At 38.0% G+C, this 21,943-nt stretch overlaps 1 protein-coding gene and 1 long non-coding RNA gene across 5 annotated transcripts in view; one reads left to right on the forward strand and one right to left on the reverse strand.

Annotated features, from left to right (window-relative positions):
- LOC130555923 (potassium voltage-gated channel subfamily H member 7-like) overlaps positions 1-21,772 on the forward strand; it is a 64,344-nt gene extending 42,572 nt beyond the window's left edge. The window contains exons 7-15 of one of the 3 annotated variants that reach the window (XM_057336488.1): positions 2,121-2,520; positions 3,898-4,097; positions 6,831-7,083; positions 10,626-10,834; positions 10,906-10,990; positions 11,800-12,018; positions 15,112-15,268; positions 17,534-17,705; positions 18,809-21,772. In XM_057336488.1, the coding sequence (XP_057192471.1) occupies positions 2,121-2,520; positions 3,898-4,097; positions 6,831-7,083; positions 10,626-10,834; positions 10,906-10,990; positions 11,800-12,018; positions 15,112-15,268; positions 17,534-17,705; positions 18,809-19,105 (1,992 nt within the window). In that variant the 3' untranslated portion in view covers positions 19,106-21,772. Of the gene's footprint in view, positions 1-2,120; positions 2,521-3,897; positions 4,098-6,830; positions 7,084-10,625; positions 10,835-10,905; positions 10,991-11,799; positions 12,028-13,802; positions 13,882-15,111; positions 15,269-17,533; positions 17,706-18,808 lie in introns of those variants that run through there. The other 2 variants (XM_057336487.1, XR_008963157.1) reach the window with 2 other exon arrangements.
- LOC130555929 (uncharacterized) overlaps positions 4,019-21,943 on the reverse strand; it is a 50,770-nt gene continuing 32,845 nt past the window's right edge. Inside the window, exons 3-4 of one of the 2 annotated variants that reach the window (XR_008963162.1) lie at positions 15,122-15,260; positions 4,041-4,133 (exon numbers count right to left, since the gene is read on the reverse strand). This is a non-coding gene — a long non-coding RNA (uncharacterized LOC130555929). Of the gene's footprint in view, positions 4,134-15,121; positions 15,261-21,943 lie in introns of both variants that reach the window. The other variant, XR_008963161.1, reaches the window with a different exon arrangement.

Here is a 21,943-nt window from a genome sequence, read left to right on the forward strand (position 1 = left end):
GACAGCATGACAAGACACTTGAAAACTGTAATAAATATTAAGGTTATCACATAAAATAAAATACATGCACAAATATTACTGTTGTATTGGTTAAAAGTGAATTGTTTTCTTTGCAGTATCTTTTCTGTTATTTTCACCCGTTTCTCCAGTTTTCATTGTCTGCAAATAAATGCAAAAAAATAAAAATATTTAAAATTTGAGAAAAATATTGTCAGTAGTTCACAGAGTAAAACAAAAAGGATCATTTTACCTAAACGCATACCTATAAATAGTATATTTAAAAAACTGAATTTGAACAGAAACATAGTTTTGAAATGGGCTCCTAATTTTTTTCCACGGCTATATACTGTATATATATGTGTGTGTGTATTATTTTAAACAGCTTTAAAAGATTACAATATATGCATTTTTATTAAAGATATAGAATTATATATTTACACTCAAATAACAAAGAACGTGTTTAATTAGATGGACCAATGCAAGGAGTACCATGCATTAAAAAAGAAATGTTTTCCACCCGGTTTTCTATGAAACAGCATTGAACGGGTCGTGGTTGGGCGTGTTCACACTTGATGGCCTCTAGCTCTATCAGTTTACATTATTAATGTGAGCATTAACGCCACAGAGCTTTAAACTCATATAAACCGATACTGACAGGTCTAGCGACATATTAAAAAAGTGAGTACAGCAGGTTTCAGCCTTGTTCATCAGCACATAAGCCACGATACCAGAGGTCAGCACCTGATAAAAAGGCCCCCTTCGCTCTGGATTGAAGTCAATGTCTGTTTTATTCGCATGAGGTCAAAAGCAGAGAGAGTTTGATGAACAGTCGTATAATTCAGCGTCCATTCTATCGTCATGTCCTGCTATAACTCGGTGTGAACAGAAGCCGCTAATGAGTTTTTAATGGGTGCTGGTGTCAGATACGCAGCTTTGTCCGCACTTCTCAACAAGAGAAAATCACATGCTTCGCTCTGCATGCGAGCTCGAGAACACACTGTCAGCGAGCGCCAGGCATTGCTGTCAGACGCATCTATTAAGACGCTTTCTAAAAATATCAGCTCTGGGTTCAAACATCAACTTTGTGAGGCCGCGGTGTAATTGAAAACGAAACAAATGATCTCTCAGTAGGGTCGAGCTGTAGATACTGTACCGTAGGGACCCCGAGCACTTTGTCTTTATTCAGATTCTACCCACAAATGAAGATTTATCTCCTGTCTCTGAGCCAGGACCACGACATAGACCCAGCACGACTGCTGAAGCTCATTACCCATGTCTCTCATGTCGGGTGTTTATTTTATCCTCGCGGTGCGAAATTTTGATGAGATGGATCTCTGGTGTTAGCCGGCGCTGCAGTGTGTAATGGGATCAAATTAAACACGATTAACAAAATATGAATTAGTGTGGAAGTCGATGCAAAAAAGCTGTGGGTACAATGTGTTTCTCAGCTAGGGCCGTCACAATATCAGATTTTCACGACATGATTACCGTATCCCAAAGAATTCACAATAAATATATTATCACAAATAATGAAATTAAATCAAATTTATATTTAATTTGGTTTATTTTCAGTTTTTTGGTCAATGAATCACAATCAAAATGTAATGTAAACATATAAAAATGACTATTGTTTAAAATGTGGAATCCGTAACTATTTTTTACGAGGCGGCTAATCTGTATGAATCCTTATGTTGTGAATCGTACGTTTGATGACTAGAAAAAAGCAAGCTCCGCCCCTTAACCCAACATCACTGGCGCGAAAGGAAATCGTACTAATTTTGAATATGCCGAAATTAGCCACATCGTAAAATAGTTACGTTTTTGCCGTGAGATTATGTTGTATATTCCCGATGGTGTTACATCATAGCATGTTTGTCAACTAGACTGCCCCCACAGTAAGATGTCTTAAAGGAATCATTCACTGAAATTTGAAAACTGTCTCCTAAATACTTACCCGACGTACTTGACTGGGGTCACGGGTTCTGGCGACTATTTTATTCAAAGCATTTAACATTTTGTAAGGCTCAAATGCTTTGTGTAAAAGCATATGCCAAATGCATGAATGTAAATGTGACGGTTATAATAGATCCTAATGCTCACCTTCTCTCTCTTTTCACAAGACAACAACTCTAATTGGTCTATTGAAGACGGCGCGACTTCTGCGATTGGTTCGTGTTGCCAGGAAGCTGGACCGTTACTCTGAATACGGTGCGGCGGTTTTGATGCTCCTCATGTGTATATTTGCTCTTATCGCTCATTGGCTTGCCTGCATCTGGTACGCCATTGGAAATGTGGAGAGGCCATACCTGGACCATAAGATTGGCTGGCTTGACAATCTCGGGGTGTCCATTGGGAAAAGATACAACTACAGCGACCCCAGTTCTGGCCCGTCCATAAAGGATAAATATGTCACTGCCCTGTACTTCACCTTTAGTTCGCTGACCAGCGTGGGCTTCGGAAACGTGTCTCCAAACACCAACTCTGAGAAGATCTTCTCCATCTGTGTCATGCTTATTGGATGTAAGTCTGAAAAATAATGCAAATAGCTTTAATGATAGTAAAAATAAAAATTCTGCCAATATTTACTCAGCATCACGATGTTCCAAACCCATTTGCTGTCATCTTTACTTTCATGCATTTTAAAGAAGGCTTGCAGATATATTTATCCTACACAAGCAGCCCGTATGCAGTTTTTTTCTTTGGGTAAATAATGACAGGATTCTAACATGAACTAAATGTCAATTTCTTGATTAAAAATGCATTGCAGTCCAATTTGTTTTGAGAGGGAAACTTTGGAAAGTATAATCGAAATCAATCAAAATCGAAATCAATTGTGGTGCATGTCCTGAGATGACTGCAATGAATTTGAAGGGGCGGTTTTAGAGGTGTCTTGATCGACAACAATTTAAACTGACATATCTTAAAATATATCAGTGCGATTGTTCTGTCTTATGATGCACACCAGTACGTTTTTTGTTAAGTATGTTTTTAAAAATGACTTAAATATCCTAATTTAACTAAGGCCTAGTTCTGTCTTAAATTAATCCCTGTCCGGGAAACTGCCCCTAAATATCCCAGACATCTGAAAAGTATTTCTCCTGATTTAATCTCAGCTCCAATATGCAACTTGGAAAACTTTTATTGTATTTATTGTCTTTTTCATGAAAAAAAGAGTTTTGCATTAAGTCCATGTGTACTAGGATAATTGAGATTATGTAATGGCTGCCTTTTAACTAATAATCACAGGTTTAAAGGGATACTTCACCCAAAAATGAAAATTCTGTCATCATTTACTCAACTTCGAGTTGTTCCAAATCTGTATAAATTTCGTTGTTCTGATGAAAACAGAGAAGGATATTTGGAAGAATGCTTATAACCAGACAGATCTTGCCCCCCATTGACTCCCATAGTAGGAAAAAAACAATGGTAGTCAAAAGTGCCCCAGAACTGTTTGATGTCCTACATTCTTCAAAATGTCGTCTTGTGTGTTAAAGAGATAAAAGATAAAGTATTTTTTCCTACTATGGTAGTCAATGGGGGGCAAGATCTGTTTGGTTATAAGCGTTCTTCCAAATATCTTTCTCCGTGTTCATCAGAACAAAGAAATTTATAAAGATTTGGAACAACTCGAAGGTGAGTAAACGATGACAGAATTTTCCTTTCTGGGTGAAGTATCCCTTTAACCAATCACAGGCATGCCTGGTGTGCACATGACCGTGGTGACCTCTTTAAATTAAATTAACAGTGTGAATTGCAGGTAGTTATTGAGTAAATGTGCAAAAAACGAAACTGTAAAATATTTTGTGTAAAAGCATTCAGTGAATTCTCTTCTACATATCAGAAATATCTGCTAAACGCACATGAAACAATAATACCTCCCTAATGATTCTTCTCCAGCTTTAATGTACGCCAGCATCTTCGGTAACGTTTCGGCCATCATCCAGCGGCTGTATTCAGGTACAGCGCGATACCACACGCAGATGCTCCGTGTCAAAGAGTTCATCCGCTTCCATCAGATCCCGAATCCACTCCGGCAGAGACTGGAGGAGTACTTCCAACACTCGTGGACATACACCAACGGCATCGACATGAACACGGTGCGTGTGAAGTTATTCTTCTCCTGGATACAATGTCTGTGTAAACAGAATGCTCTATTAAAAATAAAACAGGACTGTCATGCTGTAAAAATGCCAAAAAGAGCCATAAATGTATTACAGAATTACTGCACATGACCATCAATGTCTTCTGTAGCCATTTATGGTGCCTAGTCAATCATTTTTCGTTTTGAAAATTAAATGATGCTGTTATTTAACAATGTCATCACAAATCTCTGGATTAATGTACTGAAAGCAACATGTGTCTCTCTCTGTATCTGCCTCTATAAAATGGAACAACCTCACCACGCTGGGAAGAACAGGAGGTATTTATATTATCTCAGGACTCATCTCCATTCATGTCTATGACTATTATTGATAATCATATTTTAATAACTCCATCTCAGATCACATACAGCGCATGAGCATATATTTTGCATTCGTTACTGCTAAGAAAAACATTTCAGAAGCGTATTTAGGGTTGGGCAATACAGCTAAAACTACTTATAGTATAGCAATATTCGGTTACTCTTTACAACAAGGTTGTTTTGTTAACATTAGAAAATGCATGAAGTAAAATGATCAATACTTTGACATCATTTATTTATCTGATTCATGTTAATTTCAGCATTTACTAAACATTAAAAAAAGTTGTATCTGTTAACAGTATTTGCACAGAGACGAACATAACTGTGTATTAAAGGGATAGCTCACCCCAAATTGAAAATTCTGTCAATACACCCTCTTGTCATTTCAAACCTGTATTGCTTTCTTTTTTTCTGCAGAACACAGAAGATATTTTGAAGAATGTTGGTAACCAAAAACCGTTGGTCTCCATTGACTTCTACTGTATCGACAGAAAACCATTGCAAGTCAATGGGGACCAGTGTTGGGTGTAACTAGTTACTAAGTAATTAGTTAATGTAATTTAATTACTTTTCCTTGAAAAAGTAAAGTAAGGGATTACTCTTATTTTTTCTGTAATTTAATTAGTTACTTTTGATGTAATTAAACTAAATACTTTGTGTAATATATGTGTGTGCAATAGTGGAATTGACATCAAAATTCAAAGTCTAACTTTAAAATCTGCGCTTTAATATGTTATTCTCACATTTGTAATACTTTGGTCAGTTAATAAGAGTACTTTATGTAGTTTAATATTATTTATTTGAATGAATTAAAAGAGCCGTTTCATGCCTATCCTTGAATCACTTAACTAATCAAGGTTGATATAGGATTTAGAAAGTAATTAGTAATACTAAATACTTTTTGGAGAGAGTAATTTGTACAGTAATCTAATTACACTGTTGAATATGTAATTAGTAACTAGTAATTAATTACTTTTTCAGAGTAACTTACCCAACACTGATGGGGACCGACGGTTTTCTGTTACCGACATTCTTCAAAATATCTACTTTTGTGTTTTGCAGAAAATAGAAAGGATACAGGTTTGAAGTGTCAAGAGGGTGAGAAAATAATTACAGACTTTTCATTTTGGGGTGAACTATCCCTAAACCAACATTTACAAATATCAATAAACGCTAAAAACTACATTACTTTTTGTTAGTGCATGTTCCCCAATGCATTTACTAATGTTAACTACCTTACTGTAAAGTGTTACTCAATAATCAGTGCAGATATGTGCTCTGAATTTGGCTTGAAAAGGCATTTTTCTCCGAGTAGAGACACATTATGATATTGATTCAAAATTAGATTTCAATGTTTAATGCACAATATAAAAAAATTCTATTCATTTAATAATGCTCAAAACGGGGATAATATAACCACAATGCTTCTTAATTTTATTGTAATGTTATTTAACTCTCAAGCTATATCACCCAGCCCCAGTGGCTTCAATGCTGGCATGAATGAGCGTGCATTAGATGCATTAGGGGCCTTTTTTCATTCTCACTTCAAGATAAAAGTTGCACATGTTTCAGCAGGTCTGCATGTTGCTAAGAAACAGATTCTTCTCTGTTTGTTTGCCATTCTCAAAGTCTCATTATTCTGTGTTTTAATGAATGATCGTACTGGTAATATCAGCACAGTAAATGGCATGTGTGCATTGACAGCCATGGTCAATTTAGACCGTTTGCTCAGTCGGTCAAGGTTTAAGTGAAAAAGTTCTTGATTACTTCCACATTTTTAGCAGCAAAGAAAGCTTAGCTCTGTTCCAAACATTAGTGAGTCTTTAAAGACAGGGCTTCCCAAACTTCTCAAGACCCACCAAACATATTTTTAAATGGAATTGTGGGGGAAAATACACGTTTGTTCTTTTTAAGAAGAGCCTATGTATTCTTTTCCTTATACGTATATTATATCAAGACCATTGTCATTGCTAGTCATTAAAAACAGACCAAACTGTGTTGTCTAAAATGACTTCTTTTCTATTTCTAAAGTAGTATCACCATGACAATCAAACCCCATGATGCATCGAGAAATGATTATAAATACATGAATCATTCAATATGACGTATATTAATTTTCAATCCGATTTAAAACTGACCCCGCATTTTACCCATCATTCGTATTTTGATGCGAATCAGAGTCACAAACTTAGCAACATGTTCACGGTTCATCACATTGAAGATGTTGTGGAAAGCAGCACACCATGTCACCTCACAATAATGAGACTGTAATTGTGGGTAATGTTATGCACTCAAGCGGTTTCTTTAATCTCCGCTGATAATGGAAAGAGTTGAATGACGCTCACCTTCTGCTCATGTTTACCTGCAGGTCTTAAAAGGCTTTCCAGAGTGTTTGCAAGCAGATATTTGTCTGCATCTAAATCAAAGCCTGCTTGAGGGATGCAAAGCGTTCAGAGGCGCCACTAAAGGCTGTCTGCGTGCTCTCGCTATACACTTCAAAACTACCCACGCACCACCTGGAGATACTCTCGTGCACTGTGGGGACGTCCTCACCGCTCTATACTTCTTGTCTCGGGGATCCCTCGAGATCCTTAAGGACGACATTGTGGTGGCCATTCTGGGTAAGAATTCAACTATTTAATGCACAGATATGTATTCACACAGGAATCACTATGGGTGTAAAACAATAAATCAGCTCACTATGCACCAGTAAAGAGAGTGTACCAAAATAAAAATTCTGTCATCATTTATTCACCGTCGTGTGATTCAAGACCTGTATGAGACACAAGAAGATATTTTGAGAAATGTCTCCGTGGCTTTGTGTTCATACAAGTTAAGTCAATGGGGTTCAGTGTTGTTTGGTTACTATCTTCTTTTGTACAACAGGATGTGAAAGTGTGAGTTATGAAGGCGTTACCCCGGTCACATCCTTTGCACAACTCTCTGCCTAGACATGCTGTTTACTGACGTGGGCGTTTAGCAACAAAAGAGACGGTACACGCTATATCTCCCAGAGGGCAGATGTGGCGTTGTCCTCACACGCTTAAACACAGCAGCCGATAGCAGAGGTGCCCAGGGTGCAGTTTGCTGTGTGTTGAAATCAAAAGGCGCAGTGAAATGAATACATGATTTTCTTTCACAATATGATAAAATGTCAAACAGATGATCGTTGAAACAAGCCTGGACTGTCTTTGGGGACTTTGCTTTGTGTTGCATTCTGTGTCTGGAACCCCAGGACTTGGGATATCTGATAAGAGACATCTGACATTTCTATTAAGTGGCGGCCCCTGGATGTGTTTGGCATCTTCAATACGCAGGAGAGAGAGTTCAGAGCTGGACTGGGCTTTTTATAGCTCACATTGCTTATGGAGAACACATCAGAGTCAACCTTTTCATGGTCGCGCCCCCCGTAAACCCATTTTAAGAACTGCCGCCCCCCATATTTTACTGTACAGATGAGATAACGTGTAAAATATGTTAGATATACTTTATATATTAAGAACAGATTAAGAAGAAACAGGTTACAGGCTTACCGCTCTAATAACGTTGAGGAGAGAAGATGAACCTGAACTTCTAACTTTACATAGATACCAGACTTGAGTAAGTAACTCCCAAAGAGAGGGCATCAGCGAGCTAAGTTTGTAGCCGTGTTTCCGGCCATTTTTGTTTGCAATTTTTCTGCATCCACTCACAAAAATAAAGTTTTGAAATATTTACAGTAGGAAATTTACAAAATATCTTAATGGAACATGAGCTTCACTTAATATCCAAATGATTTTTGGCGTAAAAGAAAAATCTATCAATTTGACCCATATGGCTATTGCTACAAATATACCCGTGCTTATGACTGGTCCAGGGTCACATACAGTATAGTAAAATAACTATAGTGATTTAAAAAACATTATATTGACTTAAAATGGACTTAATTGGCAAGTGGTAGATAATCTTGACACCCAAATGAAAAAAATACTGCAGTATACTTTACTATAGTAAACTGTAGTAAAATTCAATGAACCTTACTATAGTACAAGTATTGACCAAGTAGCCTATATATACTAGTTTATTAACTCACTAGTGTATACTGTAGAATACATTAACAAGGTGTAGCAATTACTGTTACATACCTCATTATACTAAAATTGACTACAGTTTACTCCGTCTGTTTATGGAAGTCGTGCCACTCGGCGGCCATGTTTGCAACGCCTCTGGGCAGTTACTGACGTCATAGCAAGTCCACAGTCACTACTTGATAGGAGAAGGCAGATATTTCAAAAATCACTGGCCAAAAATCACAATTAATCAGCATATTTCCGATTAATAATTCAACATGACATGAACTCTAAAATAACTTTGGTTTTCGAAGCTTAAATTGCGCTAAAAATCACCTTTTTCGAGGTCGCCTGCATGCTGCGCACAGGCTGGCAAACGCCTCACAAGAGCCCCGCCCCAGAGAATCGTCAGTTTTTATTGATTGACGATTGGCTCGTTTTACTGGAAGGCGGGACTTCGGCCACATTGACCATTGCATTCCTCGCCATTCATTGTAACGTCAGTGGAACATTTTGTTGATATTAATATCTTTGGTTTACTATAGTTAAAATACTACAGTATTTTTACATGTGCCATGAATTATTAATTACATACTGAATGCTTCACAGTACATAAATTGTCTATATATTTATATATACACAAATATGTATGTTTTAACATACTATTTTAAGACAAATCCATTGAAATTGCTTACTTGACTAAAAAGCCACACGATGATGATAAATAGTGAGCTGAAAATTAAAATTTCTGTCATTTACTGCGATGCTCACTTTTGTGACCCCAACTGAACGTCCGGTACACATTCACAAACAAAGAGTGCCTGTAGATTATTTCTGATAACAATCAAAAGAAACCGAGAAGAACCGCCGTTACTTGGCTAAACTCTCCAATATTTTGATTTTAGACTTGCGATACCAAACTCAACAGCTAGATGTCAGTGTAACATACGGTTTCTTTAAATGCGACAAAACTACACGACCCATTCAACAAATTGTTTAATAAAATGAACATACAACAAAATTCAACAAATCGTTTATTTCATACAATTATTATACAGTTAAATAATAATACAAATTACTATGAACATAAATTAAATGAAATATAAATAGTTATATTATAAGACACTAGCCAAACACAAACCGGAAGTAAACTGGGGGTCAGGCGCACGCGCGTCCGATGAAGCGGTCTATACAGCCTCAGGCATTATTTACGTTCATTGTGATTGGTTCAGAGTGAGTAAATGTTCTTTGGACCCATTGCGAAAGATTCTCATCTCACCGCTGGTCTACTGAAAATACCCACAATGCCTTGTGTCATCTTCATGGAGAGATTGTAGAGAAGTGTCAACTCCCTAATGAACCGCTGAGTTTGAACCGATTGGGTTTAATGTCACCTGCAGCTCGGTCAGTACTGAGGGTCTGACATTTAACCAAGTGGCCAAGCTGAGAGCACTCCGACTTTCAGAGATAAACATCGACTGCTAGATTGCCAATATATTTTGATGGAGTGTTTTTACATTTTTATCTTTTTTGATTAAAAACGCTTTTGCATTTTAGTTTTAAGATAAGATGAAGAATGGGGGCAGAGAGAGGTGGAGTGGGAAGTGTTGCAGAGAGGAAGAGAAATGATAGGAGGTGGACGAGGAGGAAAAAAGATCATATGAGGAAAACAAAGAGGAAAGGATATGAGGTGAGGTCAAGAGGAGGAGTATAAGAGGAAGAAGAGAGATGAGGTGAAGAAAGATGATAAAAGGAGGAGAGGTAGGGAGAAGAAACAGTATACCTGATATGATGCGATTCATAATCCCTACATGGGAGCTGAACTCTGATAATCCACATGCACAGATTCTGACCCAAACTGACCCCATCCCCACACACGCAAACACTGAAAATCCCACAATTGCACAACAGCGTCCGTCTCTGACCGGTGAAAACAGACGAAATTAGCGACAATTTAAAACGTAAACAAGTTCAAGAGTATTTTACAGAAATAACTTTGAATATCTAGTTTGCATAAGTGCCTTCGATAAATCTTTTGCCAGTTGATGCCAGTTCCAGATAACTTGACATTTGGTTGCATCACACAGACACTGAACCTGTCCTTCATTCTTCAGGGAAGAATGACATATTTGGAGAGATGATTCACCTGTACGCCAAACCCGGTAAATCTAACGCAGACGTGAGAGCTCTGAGCTACTGTGACCTGCACACGATCCAGCGAGAGGAGCTGCTGGAGGTTCTGGACATGTATCCGGAGTTTGCCGACTCTTTCCTCACCAATCTGGAGCTGACCTTTAACCTGAGAGATGACAACAATACAAAGGTAAAAAAAGAAACTTGAATGGTTTTCATGTTGATCCGTCACTACAGTAAATGATTGTATGTCACAAACAGGCAACATATTCACAAGCCAGTGATTCTGACGGAGAGGATTCAAAGAGTCGGAGGAAGATTTCCTTCAAACGCAAACCCTCCAAAGGTAAATATGATCTGTTGATTTTAACGTGGCACTAGCGAATTATCGCTTTGGTTCGCATTTCTCGGGATATGCTTTTGTTAGTTTGTACAGCATGTGCTTTTAGGGCTGAACCCTGAAATCTGATAGAATGACTAAATTTGCGGAGCCTTTAATGTGGCTTATTTTAGCACAACGACCAAAGAAAACCAATTTTCTCCCACATACCACTCGTCGTGTTAAGGCAACAAAAACACAACCTGAAGAGAAAGCCAGTGTTCTCGTATGAAACATTTTCTCCTTCATTGAAGCCTGTTATGAGGTATAAACAGTTTCATGTTGTTTAATGTACTGAAACGTTGTAGGACTGATTTGTTTTGCAACGTATTGATCATAAATACAGTCTGAAGACAAAGTAATGAGTCAAACACTTTAGCTGTCTTACTAGAGTAATTTCTCACAAATCCCTCCACTTTTTTATATTAAGACATTCATTTGCAACCTTTATTGGGTGCTTAAAGTATAAAAAAAAGTATAAAAACCGTCTGCTATGTTTATTGACATAATAATAGACAGTGTTTACTACAATCACCACTTACACCAAGGCTTGAAAGATATTCTGTATTCCAAGGTTGCAGCATTACATTTTTCTTTATAACACAGAAGAAAATGCATAAATCCTTTATTTGAATACAGCCAGATTCTCGATAATATCTACAATCAGTCTGTGCTCTTTCTCCTTTTTTCGGATTGCATTGTTATTTTCCGTTTGGTCTGTCCTGGACCTCGAGGACGCTTCGTACCCCTGACCTACACTGATTATCATCCCTCAGGGGAAAGTCTGAAAGAAACGGACAGCGAGTTCAGGAAGGAACGTCGAGAGTCTCGGCTCAGCTCTAAGAGAAGCTCAGAGGACCGCCACACCTCCAGAGAGGAACATCAAAGTCTTCTGGGAGCAGGAATAATGGAGGATCCATCAGTACACAGCTGCACGTCCACACCCGGCTTCGTCTCTCCAGATGAACACATGGAACGCAGACTGTGCGGTAATGGTGAGATAGGTGTGTTAATACTCACGAATCAGCGAATTCTTTGCGATTCGCATCATCTTTCACTCGCTATTTCGTTTTAGACAGATGTACAATGCAGTGATGTCATATAAATCCATGTCATATAAATCTAATATTACTATTGCAATATCTTTATGGTGGAACTATTTCTACTAAAGCATATGCATATGTGTTTGATCTTCAGGGAACACACATGTTGGTCAAATCTACCTTGAGTGATTTGAGTGACATTTCGGATAAAAGCATCTGCCAATGCATAAATGTAATAAAAAGTAATATAATGCAAACCGGTCCTGATCGCCACCAGATGATTAATATATGAAGTGCTTTCTGCATTCTGTGCCTTTCAGAGAAGACAAACAAACTTTTACTGTAGCTTTATAAATGAAACGGTTTATTCTACAATGGTCTTTTAGACACTACTGATCTTTGTACTCGTTTCAGAAAGCTTCAACGCCAAAAAACAAACAAAAAGTATTGATCAAATCAGTCTGTTCCTAAATCCAGACTGAAGCAACATGATGACAGAGGGAGAGAGAGAGAGAGAGACTGTGGTAAAACAGGGTCTTTCAGGAGCTTAAGGCACAGTACGGCCCTTTTTACAGGCTTTAGGAAAATCCGCTGGGCAGCTATTCCCCGACTCTCCTCAACAAGCACACAATGTTCCCTCTCCATGCTACAGCCAAGCCAGCTAATGCCTCCCCAACCATCCACATAAGCGCTGAAGAGGATTGCCATTGAAAAATAACACACACACACACACACGTGTTTTTATATCTTTCTATTGACTGTTGAATACTGAGCTATTGATGTTTTATATCCGCTATCCTTAAACCTGACCCTATGATAACCATCTACATAATCCTTTTTATATAAAGGTCCACATTATATTTATTAAGACCAACCAATGGTCTCGAAGGAGAATGGCTTAAATGTAATAAATAATGTAGATGATTTCAGGTTTTACTATTATTGTGAGAATAATAGCGGGGATGGGAGTACATTTCCTCCTATACAAAAATGTGTCATTTTACTAAGAAGATAAACAGTTTTTCTCTTTAAAAAAACCAGACCAAAACGTTGCATGGATGTCATTCATAAATTGTGCTTGCAATCAAGAATGTCTGTATGATGCGCACATTTTTAAGCTAAGTTTATGTTTACAATCCTGACATGTGTGTGGAAATTGTGTGAAAAATCCCCATTCTGTGAGGACAACTTTTATAAGTCAAGCCCCTGATGCGCACGCTCTTAAAAATAATGGTGCTTCATAGTGCCATAGAAGAACCTTTTTGGTCTGAATGGTTCCATAGAGAACCTTAAACATACGTCTTTGTGTTGAAAAAAGGGTCTTCAGATTATAAAAATGTAAGAAAGAGAAAGTTCTTTAAAGAAACTTTGAATGAATGGTTCTTTGTGGAACCAAAAATGATTCTTCTATGGCATTTTTCTGTGAAGGATCTTTCAAGCAACTTCATTTTTGAAGAGTGCTGGGGCGTATTCACATTTTGGTACAATAAAATGCTGTCCCTCCCTCAATACCACCTACAATATCAAGAAGCAAACCAAAATCGTGCCTGTTGAGACAAGTAGTCCTGTCAAGTCTTTGGATAAACACCAAAACACTTGGAAAACACATCAAAACAGAACAGAAAACCACACCTGCCAGCTCTTGAATGGAAAACCTGCACAGTTCACATCAGACCATCTATAAAGCTGAATTTGTTTAGGACGAATCTAATTGGTCATTTCTGGTTCCTTCACAGTCTCTGATCAGACGTAAATGACCGTCTCGCGCGGAAGCAGCCGTTCCGATCGATGTGCTCTTGGCTCTGATAGGAGCAGGTGTGTTTGAGAGATAACCACTGGCTTTAGTGTTTCTATTAGTCCTGAGTCTCACTGATACAAGAATCACAGCAATATAACACACCTACACAAGCGCCAACACCGAGACAACACCCTTTACACGCGAACACACTTTCTCGGTTCTTTCTCACTTACAAGCTGTTGTTTAACACAGTGGTTTCTAACTGGTGGGTCACAGGTCTGCTCGGAAAAAGGACAGCGAGGAAAAACAAGAATAAATGCATTTGATAAAATCAGCGTATACTGGACAAAAAACACTGTTTAAAGGGACAGTTCTCCCAAAAACAAAAATTCTGTTATCATTTACTCAACCTTGAGTTTCAAATCTGTATAGATTTCTTTGTTCTTATGAACACAGAGAAATATATAAGGAAGAATGCTTGTAACCAAACAGTTCTTGGCCACCATTGACTACCATAGTACGAATAATGACAATGGTACACTCTTAAAAATAAAGATGCTTCATGATGCCATAGAAGAACCATTTTGGCTAAATGGTTCCATAAAGAAACTTTAACATCCAAAGAACCTTTGTGAAGGTTTTTTGTGGCAAAAAAGGTGCTTTAGATTATAAATAGGTTGTTCTAAAGAACCTTTGGCTGAATGGTTCTTTGTGGAACCAAAAATGGCATATATGGCATCCCTGTGAAGAACCTGTTAAGCACCTTTATTTTTAACAGTGTAGTCAAAAGTGCCCCAGAACTGTTTGTGCTTTCCTACGTTCTTTAAAATATCTTCTTTTGTGTTCAACAGAACAAAGAAATTTAGCAAGCAACTTTTCCTAGTATGGTACAGAACAAAGAAATGTACAGTATGTTGTTTGATGAACAATAAAACATTGACAGCCAGTCAAAATCAATTTGAATTTAACTATTTTGTATTAAAGGAGTAGTTCACCTTCAAAATGAAAATTCTGTCACTTTCTTTCTTCCGCGGAACACAAAGAAGATATTTTGAAGAATGTCGTTAACAGCCCCCAATTCACTCGCATTGGTTGCAATAGAAGTGAATGGAAGGCTGTGCTGTTCTGTTACCAACATTTTTCAAAATATCTTCTTTTGTGTTCTGCGGAAGAAAGAAAGTCATACAGGTTTGACATGACAAGAAGGCGTATAAATGATGACAGACTTTTCATTTTGAAGGTGAACTACTCCTTTAATGCGTTTAAAAACAATCATGTGTGTTAACATGTATTAATGCATGTTTTAGGTATACAGACCACTGGATGGTTAGCAGATGGAACCAAACGGCACATGGACACGACCACGCCGGGGCAGCGCGGCACAGAAGACGATGATCTGGACTGTGACATCACATATGGAGAAGTGGAGCACAAACTCGACCAGCTGCAGCAACACCTGAGCAGGTAAAACGCAACTACATTTACAGCCCCTTTTACTTTTTTATATTGAGGCATATTTGTCTGCAAAACAAATGTTGATTTAATGTTCAATTGAATCACTATGCCACACCACGCCTGTGAAACTTTAGCCACACGTGTATATACTGTAAATTCAATGGTTCTCTGTGAGGCAGATGTTGTGTTGTTCCGCTACATTACACTCTGTTTCCAGGAGAGATGAACCTCGTGGGCTTCTGTACACATTACAATACAATTCTTTAACCACGCACACCTAATCTGACCGGTGATGTTTGCCCTGTAATAAACATTACAAAACAAAACATTGCACTTGGTTATCTCATTCACATGCACATGAAAATTAGCCTCGGCTGACAAAACAAGTTTAGATAACAGCAATTACAACATGCACACGCATGAGAGACAGAAACGCACACACAGAAGCAGAAGGGTGGGCAGAATAACAGCAGGTGGTATTTTTAGCAATAATGCTGGCTTAGAGAGACGGCATCAGCCAGACTTCATATCACACATCCTCAAGCACAGCGCATCTACTGGAAACATGCCAGGGGAAGATCATTCTCAAGTAAATGATCACGTCCCTATTCGATTTTATCTTATTATATTGACTAAAATACTGAATTAATTCATTCATATATTATATACATTAGAATACATATCCATGAACGACAGCCAGAGGCAATAGATATCAAATGTCTCCTCCATCCTCCAATGACATCATCTCTCTTTTACTGAGATCTACAGTTAATGGGCTCTCTGGTTTAATACCCTCTCTCTCGCTCTCTCTCTTTCACGCACGCACACTCTCACACACACACTTTACATTTCATATGAAGAACTCTCATTATCCTCATATCACACCATTGAACTCCAAATGATCCCACGTCCTCGCTGTTACCTCCTCAGACCTTCATTATCTGGATAAAAATATAACACCTTTTTAAGCGTCCCGTGCCAGTTCTGAGGAATATTAATAATGAAAGCCGTTGCTTTTGAAATGTTCATGAATGGTCAGCTGGCAGTTTTAATGGAAGAGTGTTTATGGATCAGTAAATCCTCACAAGAAAACAAAAATGGGCATCTCCCATAGAATACTGTACATAATGTCTTTAATCAAATTTAGCAGATAACGTCGTGGACTTTAAAAAGGAGAATTCAGAGACATTGACACTGACAGAATACATGCATCGGTGCAAGATCCCCCCCTAGTGTACAACAACAGTGGACGTCAGTGTATTTCACAGGTTGATTTTCTTTGACCTGGAGCTCAGTGTTCACAGTTCATGATGTCTTTTTAGATTTAAATCTAGGTTCAAAGCTTACGAAAAACAGGAATTGACTCAAAATAAAAAGCAGGCATTATTCACCCCTGTGGTATTTTCCAAACCCTTATAACTCACTGTCCTGACGTTTTGTATAATCGCCACGGTTTTCTATATGATGAATTTAGGCGCTATCAAGCTCCAAAAAGACAAACAAACATGGTCTGGCACAACTGTTGTGTCTTCCGAGGACATAAAACTTAAGTTGTTACTGTATCTCCAAAATCATTTGAACCTATGGTGACTTTAGAGCTACGATGACAGGTCAGTGCTTTTTAGTCACAAGAGATGTGAGAACCAATGACGTCAGGCCTGATGTGCATCATCTTAAGATGCAATAATTGATAGGTGAACTATATATGACAAATAAATAAGAAAATCAAGTTTGGGAGGTCATTTTGGAGTCTCATTGCATCTCTCCACATTCATACAGGAGGGCCAGTCAGAGTGTTCTCCAAAATACGGGTGTCAGTATACCGTTATCGACAATAACCATGACATTAAAAAACATGATTATCAATATTGTGCTAATTCTACACATATGATAATATTGGCACCCATTTATAGTTCTTTCGTAATAGCCGCGAAGGTTACAAACTCTCTCTGTCTAGTCCTTACGCTTATATTTTTTGTGTGATTTGTTGGCCAAAAAGGAGAAATCAAATAAACTAAATTAAAGACGAACTCGACTGATGGCATTATTTGCTCATTTATTCCAATAGATATGATAATATCGCCACTGTGAATGGTTTTGGCCAAGCTCATCTTGAAGTAAAAATCTGATATCGTGACAGCCCTACTCCCCCCCCCAAAAAAAACTTCCACTGAAAAAACAAATGTGGTTTGGAATTTTTGTGAACAATAACTTAAAGCTTAATATTTCATAGACCAAGGTCAGCTTTTTCACAGAGCTCTACTCTTTGTCCAGGTTGGAGTCCCAGATGACATCAGACATCCAGAGCATCCTTCAGCTGTTACAGAGACAGACGTGTTTAGGACCTCCGGCCTACAGCAGCCTCACAGACTACAAGAGACCGGCCATCAGAGTACAGCCTGTAGCTTCTGAACCCACCTGCCAATCACCCTCCACGACCTCACAGGTACAACACAGCATTTATTACACACAGTATAGCCATCCCATAAAAACATAAACAAGCTGAGGTAGTGAAGCATCCTTAAAGGAGTAGTTCACTATAAAATTAAAATATCATGATAATTCACATTCACATAATGTTATACAAGCCGTCCGTGTGTTTATTTCCTCTGTCGAAAACAAATTGAGACTTTTGAGAAAAGTTCCCAAGGTTCTTCTCCATATAATGCACTTCAACAGGGGGCTGTTGGTTAAGGTCCAAATTTCAGATTCATTGGCCACCAGCTGATAATTAAGGGTGTTGTCTAGCGAAACGATTATTCATTTTCCAAGACAACTAAAACATGATATACTTTTTAAACATAAAAACACGTCTTGCACGGACTCCACGATCCACATCAACATCTTCCATACTACGCAATCTCATTGGAAAGGTCACGCGTGACATAGATTTCAAAAGATTTAAACATCCCTGATATGCACACAAACGGACCATTTTAAACAATAATCTTGCACAAAGACATGTGACGTGTCATTCAACATCCAAGAACTTTTGAACGGTCTTCTTTCTCCACTCGTAAACACTGGGTCGGAACTTTCGCTTACGTCACGCGTGACCTTTCCAACGTGATTAAGTCGTGGACGCGCTACATGGAAGCACTCCGAGGCAGTGAAAGCCGTGTATTCATGTTTAAAAACTTTTTTCCTTTTCTCGAAAAATGACTAATCGTTTCTCTAGACAACACTATTATTCATCGGCTGGTGTCGTGTAGAGCCTTTCGAAGCTGCGATGAAACTGAAAGTTGGACCTTAACCAACAGCCCTTGTTGAAGTCCATCATATGGATAAGAACCCATGGAAAGCTTTTCTCAAAAGCTTCAATTTGTTTTCGACAGAAGAAATAAACACACTAACACCTTGTATGACATGCGGGTGAGTGATTTATCGTGAAATTTTAATTTTATAGTTAACTATTCCTTTAACTTATATAATCTCGTATGGCGCTGCATAGAGCGTCTTTACCAAATACTGTACATAAAGTCCATTTTAACTGTTGAAGTAAAAACATTGCTTTTACGTTTTCAAAAATGAGACATTTTTCTTTTACAGAACACAGATTTTTTGAGCATGACAAACGCCCGTTTCAATTCCAAAGACTCTCCGTCTGGTCTGTCTCTCATGGACTCAAATCCACAGCAGAGCTATGGGACACCACAGCCATCACAGAACTCCGCTCCCACATACACTTTAATAAACAGTCAGACTCTTCCACTCACGCATTCCAAATCTCAGCTTCTAGTTCAGCAATCTTCCCCTCCAGACACGCTGCTGAACAGCGTAGCAACAGGAACTGTGGCTCTTCACAGACCTCTGTCTGATCCAGGACTACTGAAAGAACAGCACTGACTCTCCTGACTGCAGTAGGAAAACTGAGGACATCACACAGCACTTCCTGAGAAAACTTCTGCATTTCCTGGAAGTTTAACAGAGAGAACATTTTAAAACATGCATTGGTCTAATGCACCTTATGATTCTCCACTGGCACTCCTCTAGGCCTTGACATTAGCTTCCTCTGTGATGTCACTTCCTTCTAAATTGTGCTCCTCGATGCCGAAGATCCGACCAACCATGAACCAAACTTCCATTTTCAGGAAGTTTTTTTAAGACAAGAATGATCGAAATTTCTGGACAGGTTACCATGTACTACTTTGGTGTAAGAATCAGGATATTACTAATGGCTTACAGCATCTGGCGGGCCATTGTATATTTGAGATTATCAAGTTTGAAATCACGCATTAATATTTTAATTGAAGTGAAAGTTCTGAACTTAAAGGGGTCATATGACACGGCTAAAACAAATATTATCGTTTGTTTTAGATGTAATGCAATGTGTAGACACTAGGGGTGTAACGGTTCAAATTACTCACGGTTCGGTTTGTGTCACGGTTTTAGGGTCACGGTTTCGGTTCGGTTTGTGCTATGTGCAGGGAAAAGGGACTACTGACAAATAAAAATAAGAACAAATAATCAAGCTACAAGTAACCGCACCAATAAAACAACAGAGCAAAGCAGAAAATGAAATAAGATACTGTATATATACCTTTTAAGGTAGAAATGGATTAAAGTAAACAAATAAAACACAACATTGCATATGGACAAATGAAATAAAGATGAATCATAATTGAAGTTACAGAAGCTATTGAGTCACAAGCAGTGAGTGATTTCCTTGACTTTTAACAGACCGCAGGAATATGCTGCTGTCGCTTTAAGAGGAATGAAACCCATCCAGTACACTGATACTGTACACATGTGTTGTTTTTCGTCTGTTTGTCCGTTACCTTAAGACATAACTACTATGTTTGTTAAGATACTTAACAAACATGCATGTTTGTATCTCCTCTTTGCCCCGCCTCTCTCAAACGCGCAGATTTTTTACAAAGCTCATCTCTCTGAAAGCGAGGTGTGCTATGATTGGCCAGTTAACCAGTGCGTAGTGATTGGTGGAATACTGCAAGCGTGTGAGGGAAATGTAACGCCTCTTACCATATTTGGAACATCAGGTTCCTCTTCAATTGTACTGACAGGTACGCCCACCTTACTTGCGTATACATTTGGGCGGTCTTAGTCAAATCAGACCACCAACTGACGTAGATTTGTGGGGGTGTGGTTACACGAGGCGTTTCAGGCAGGTCTGGGTGAGCATTCGCTTTTAGATAGAATGCATCTTTTGTTCCGACACTTTCATTTTTGCAATTTTACGTGTCTAATACATGCATGGGCAACTTATAACACACCAAAGACACAGAAAAACACGTAATTGCGCCATATGACCCCTTTAAAGATGTATTATTTTGAGAACTCTTGGTAACTGATGTGCCCCCTTTTGCTTTAATCTCAGCAGCATTGAAACAAAACCTGATGATCCACATTATCCAGCATGATTTGTGTTTAAATTTAAATCCAAAGTGGTCTCAGACTTTTACTGCAGCAAAGGATTCATATGCAAATGTCATGCTAAAGTAAAAGTTTCTGCAAATGGAAACAAGTAACTGCCATGTACATACATTACCTGGGCAAGGACAACTTTAACAAGTGAGTAAAGGATGCATGGTTGAAGGTTTGACTAGTTGCATGTTTACTGCAACATATTGGGAAGCAGGTTTAGTGTTGGCATGCTCTAGGGCTAATAACTAAGAATGCACTGTTCTCTTATAATTGACTGTTTATTTGCACCTGTTCATGCTAGCATGAACCAAACTCTGCACGCCATACAATATTACACAGATTCATTTCTTTGAAAAGCATTAGCATACGGAACAAATCAGCAGCCCCCCTCAAAGGAATATGAACTTTAAAAAATCACAATTCTAAAACTAGCCAACCAGAAACACTAGCAACAATCACATGAAACAATGTATCACACTGGCATACAACAAGAGTTTATAAAGCACCTAAACATTTTAAATAGCATAAATTCACATAGGTGCAAAGAAAACTCTTAACAAAAGTGTTTCCCTGAGCGTGCACTATTTCATTTCCACAACAAATTGTCACGGGTGGGCTCTGTTTGCAAGGTACATTTTAGTCTCACATGTAGCTCTGTATACTGTATGCATATTTATAAATAGGATATGTACATTCATAAGCTATTGATCAACTGTGATCAGCTATGATAATGTTCATTTGAACTGACATTTAATGTCTTTAAGGTACAGAGGAAACAAAACTCACTGTTTTCCAAATATGTAGGTCACAGAGGTTTCCATCTCAAACCATAGTAGCAATAACGGTCAAACACTGGATCTACACACTCATACATTTATTGTATTGTATTAACTGTCCTCTAAAGGGTTGATTTGTTTATTTATTTTGCAAAGATAAATATAAACGCTGACATCATAAAGTTTGTTACCTTTAAATAAAGGGAGAGGTTTTTGTGTCTATTTTGCTTCTCTGTAACTTTAATTTATACTTTAAACTAATATTATTAGTTTAAACAGTATGTACAACGTATATATCCAGTAATGAAATGGCAGATTTTTTATGTGCAATAAACTCTTTGGAAACCCTGTACATGTGTATCAGTTGAAACGGGTCTTTTTATTTTATTTTTATATGTCACTGTACAACACTGTATTTTGGAGCAAATAATTATTTGTTTTACTAACCAAATTGCACAGTCCCTGTTCTCAAGAACTAGGGCATTGCACCCAAATGCAAATAATCTCACAGAATTTTTAATCA

The sequence above is a fragment of the Triplophysa rosa genome, linkage group LG6 (assembly GCF_024868665.1).
Source record: "Triplophysa rosa linkage group LG6, Trosa_1v2, whole genome shotgun sequence".
Classification (NCBI taxonomy): Eukaryota; Metazoa; Chordata; class Actinopteri; order Cypriniformes; family Nemacheilidae; genus Triplophysa; species Triplophysa rosa.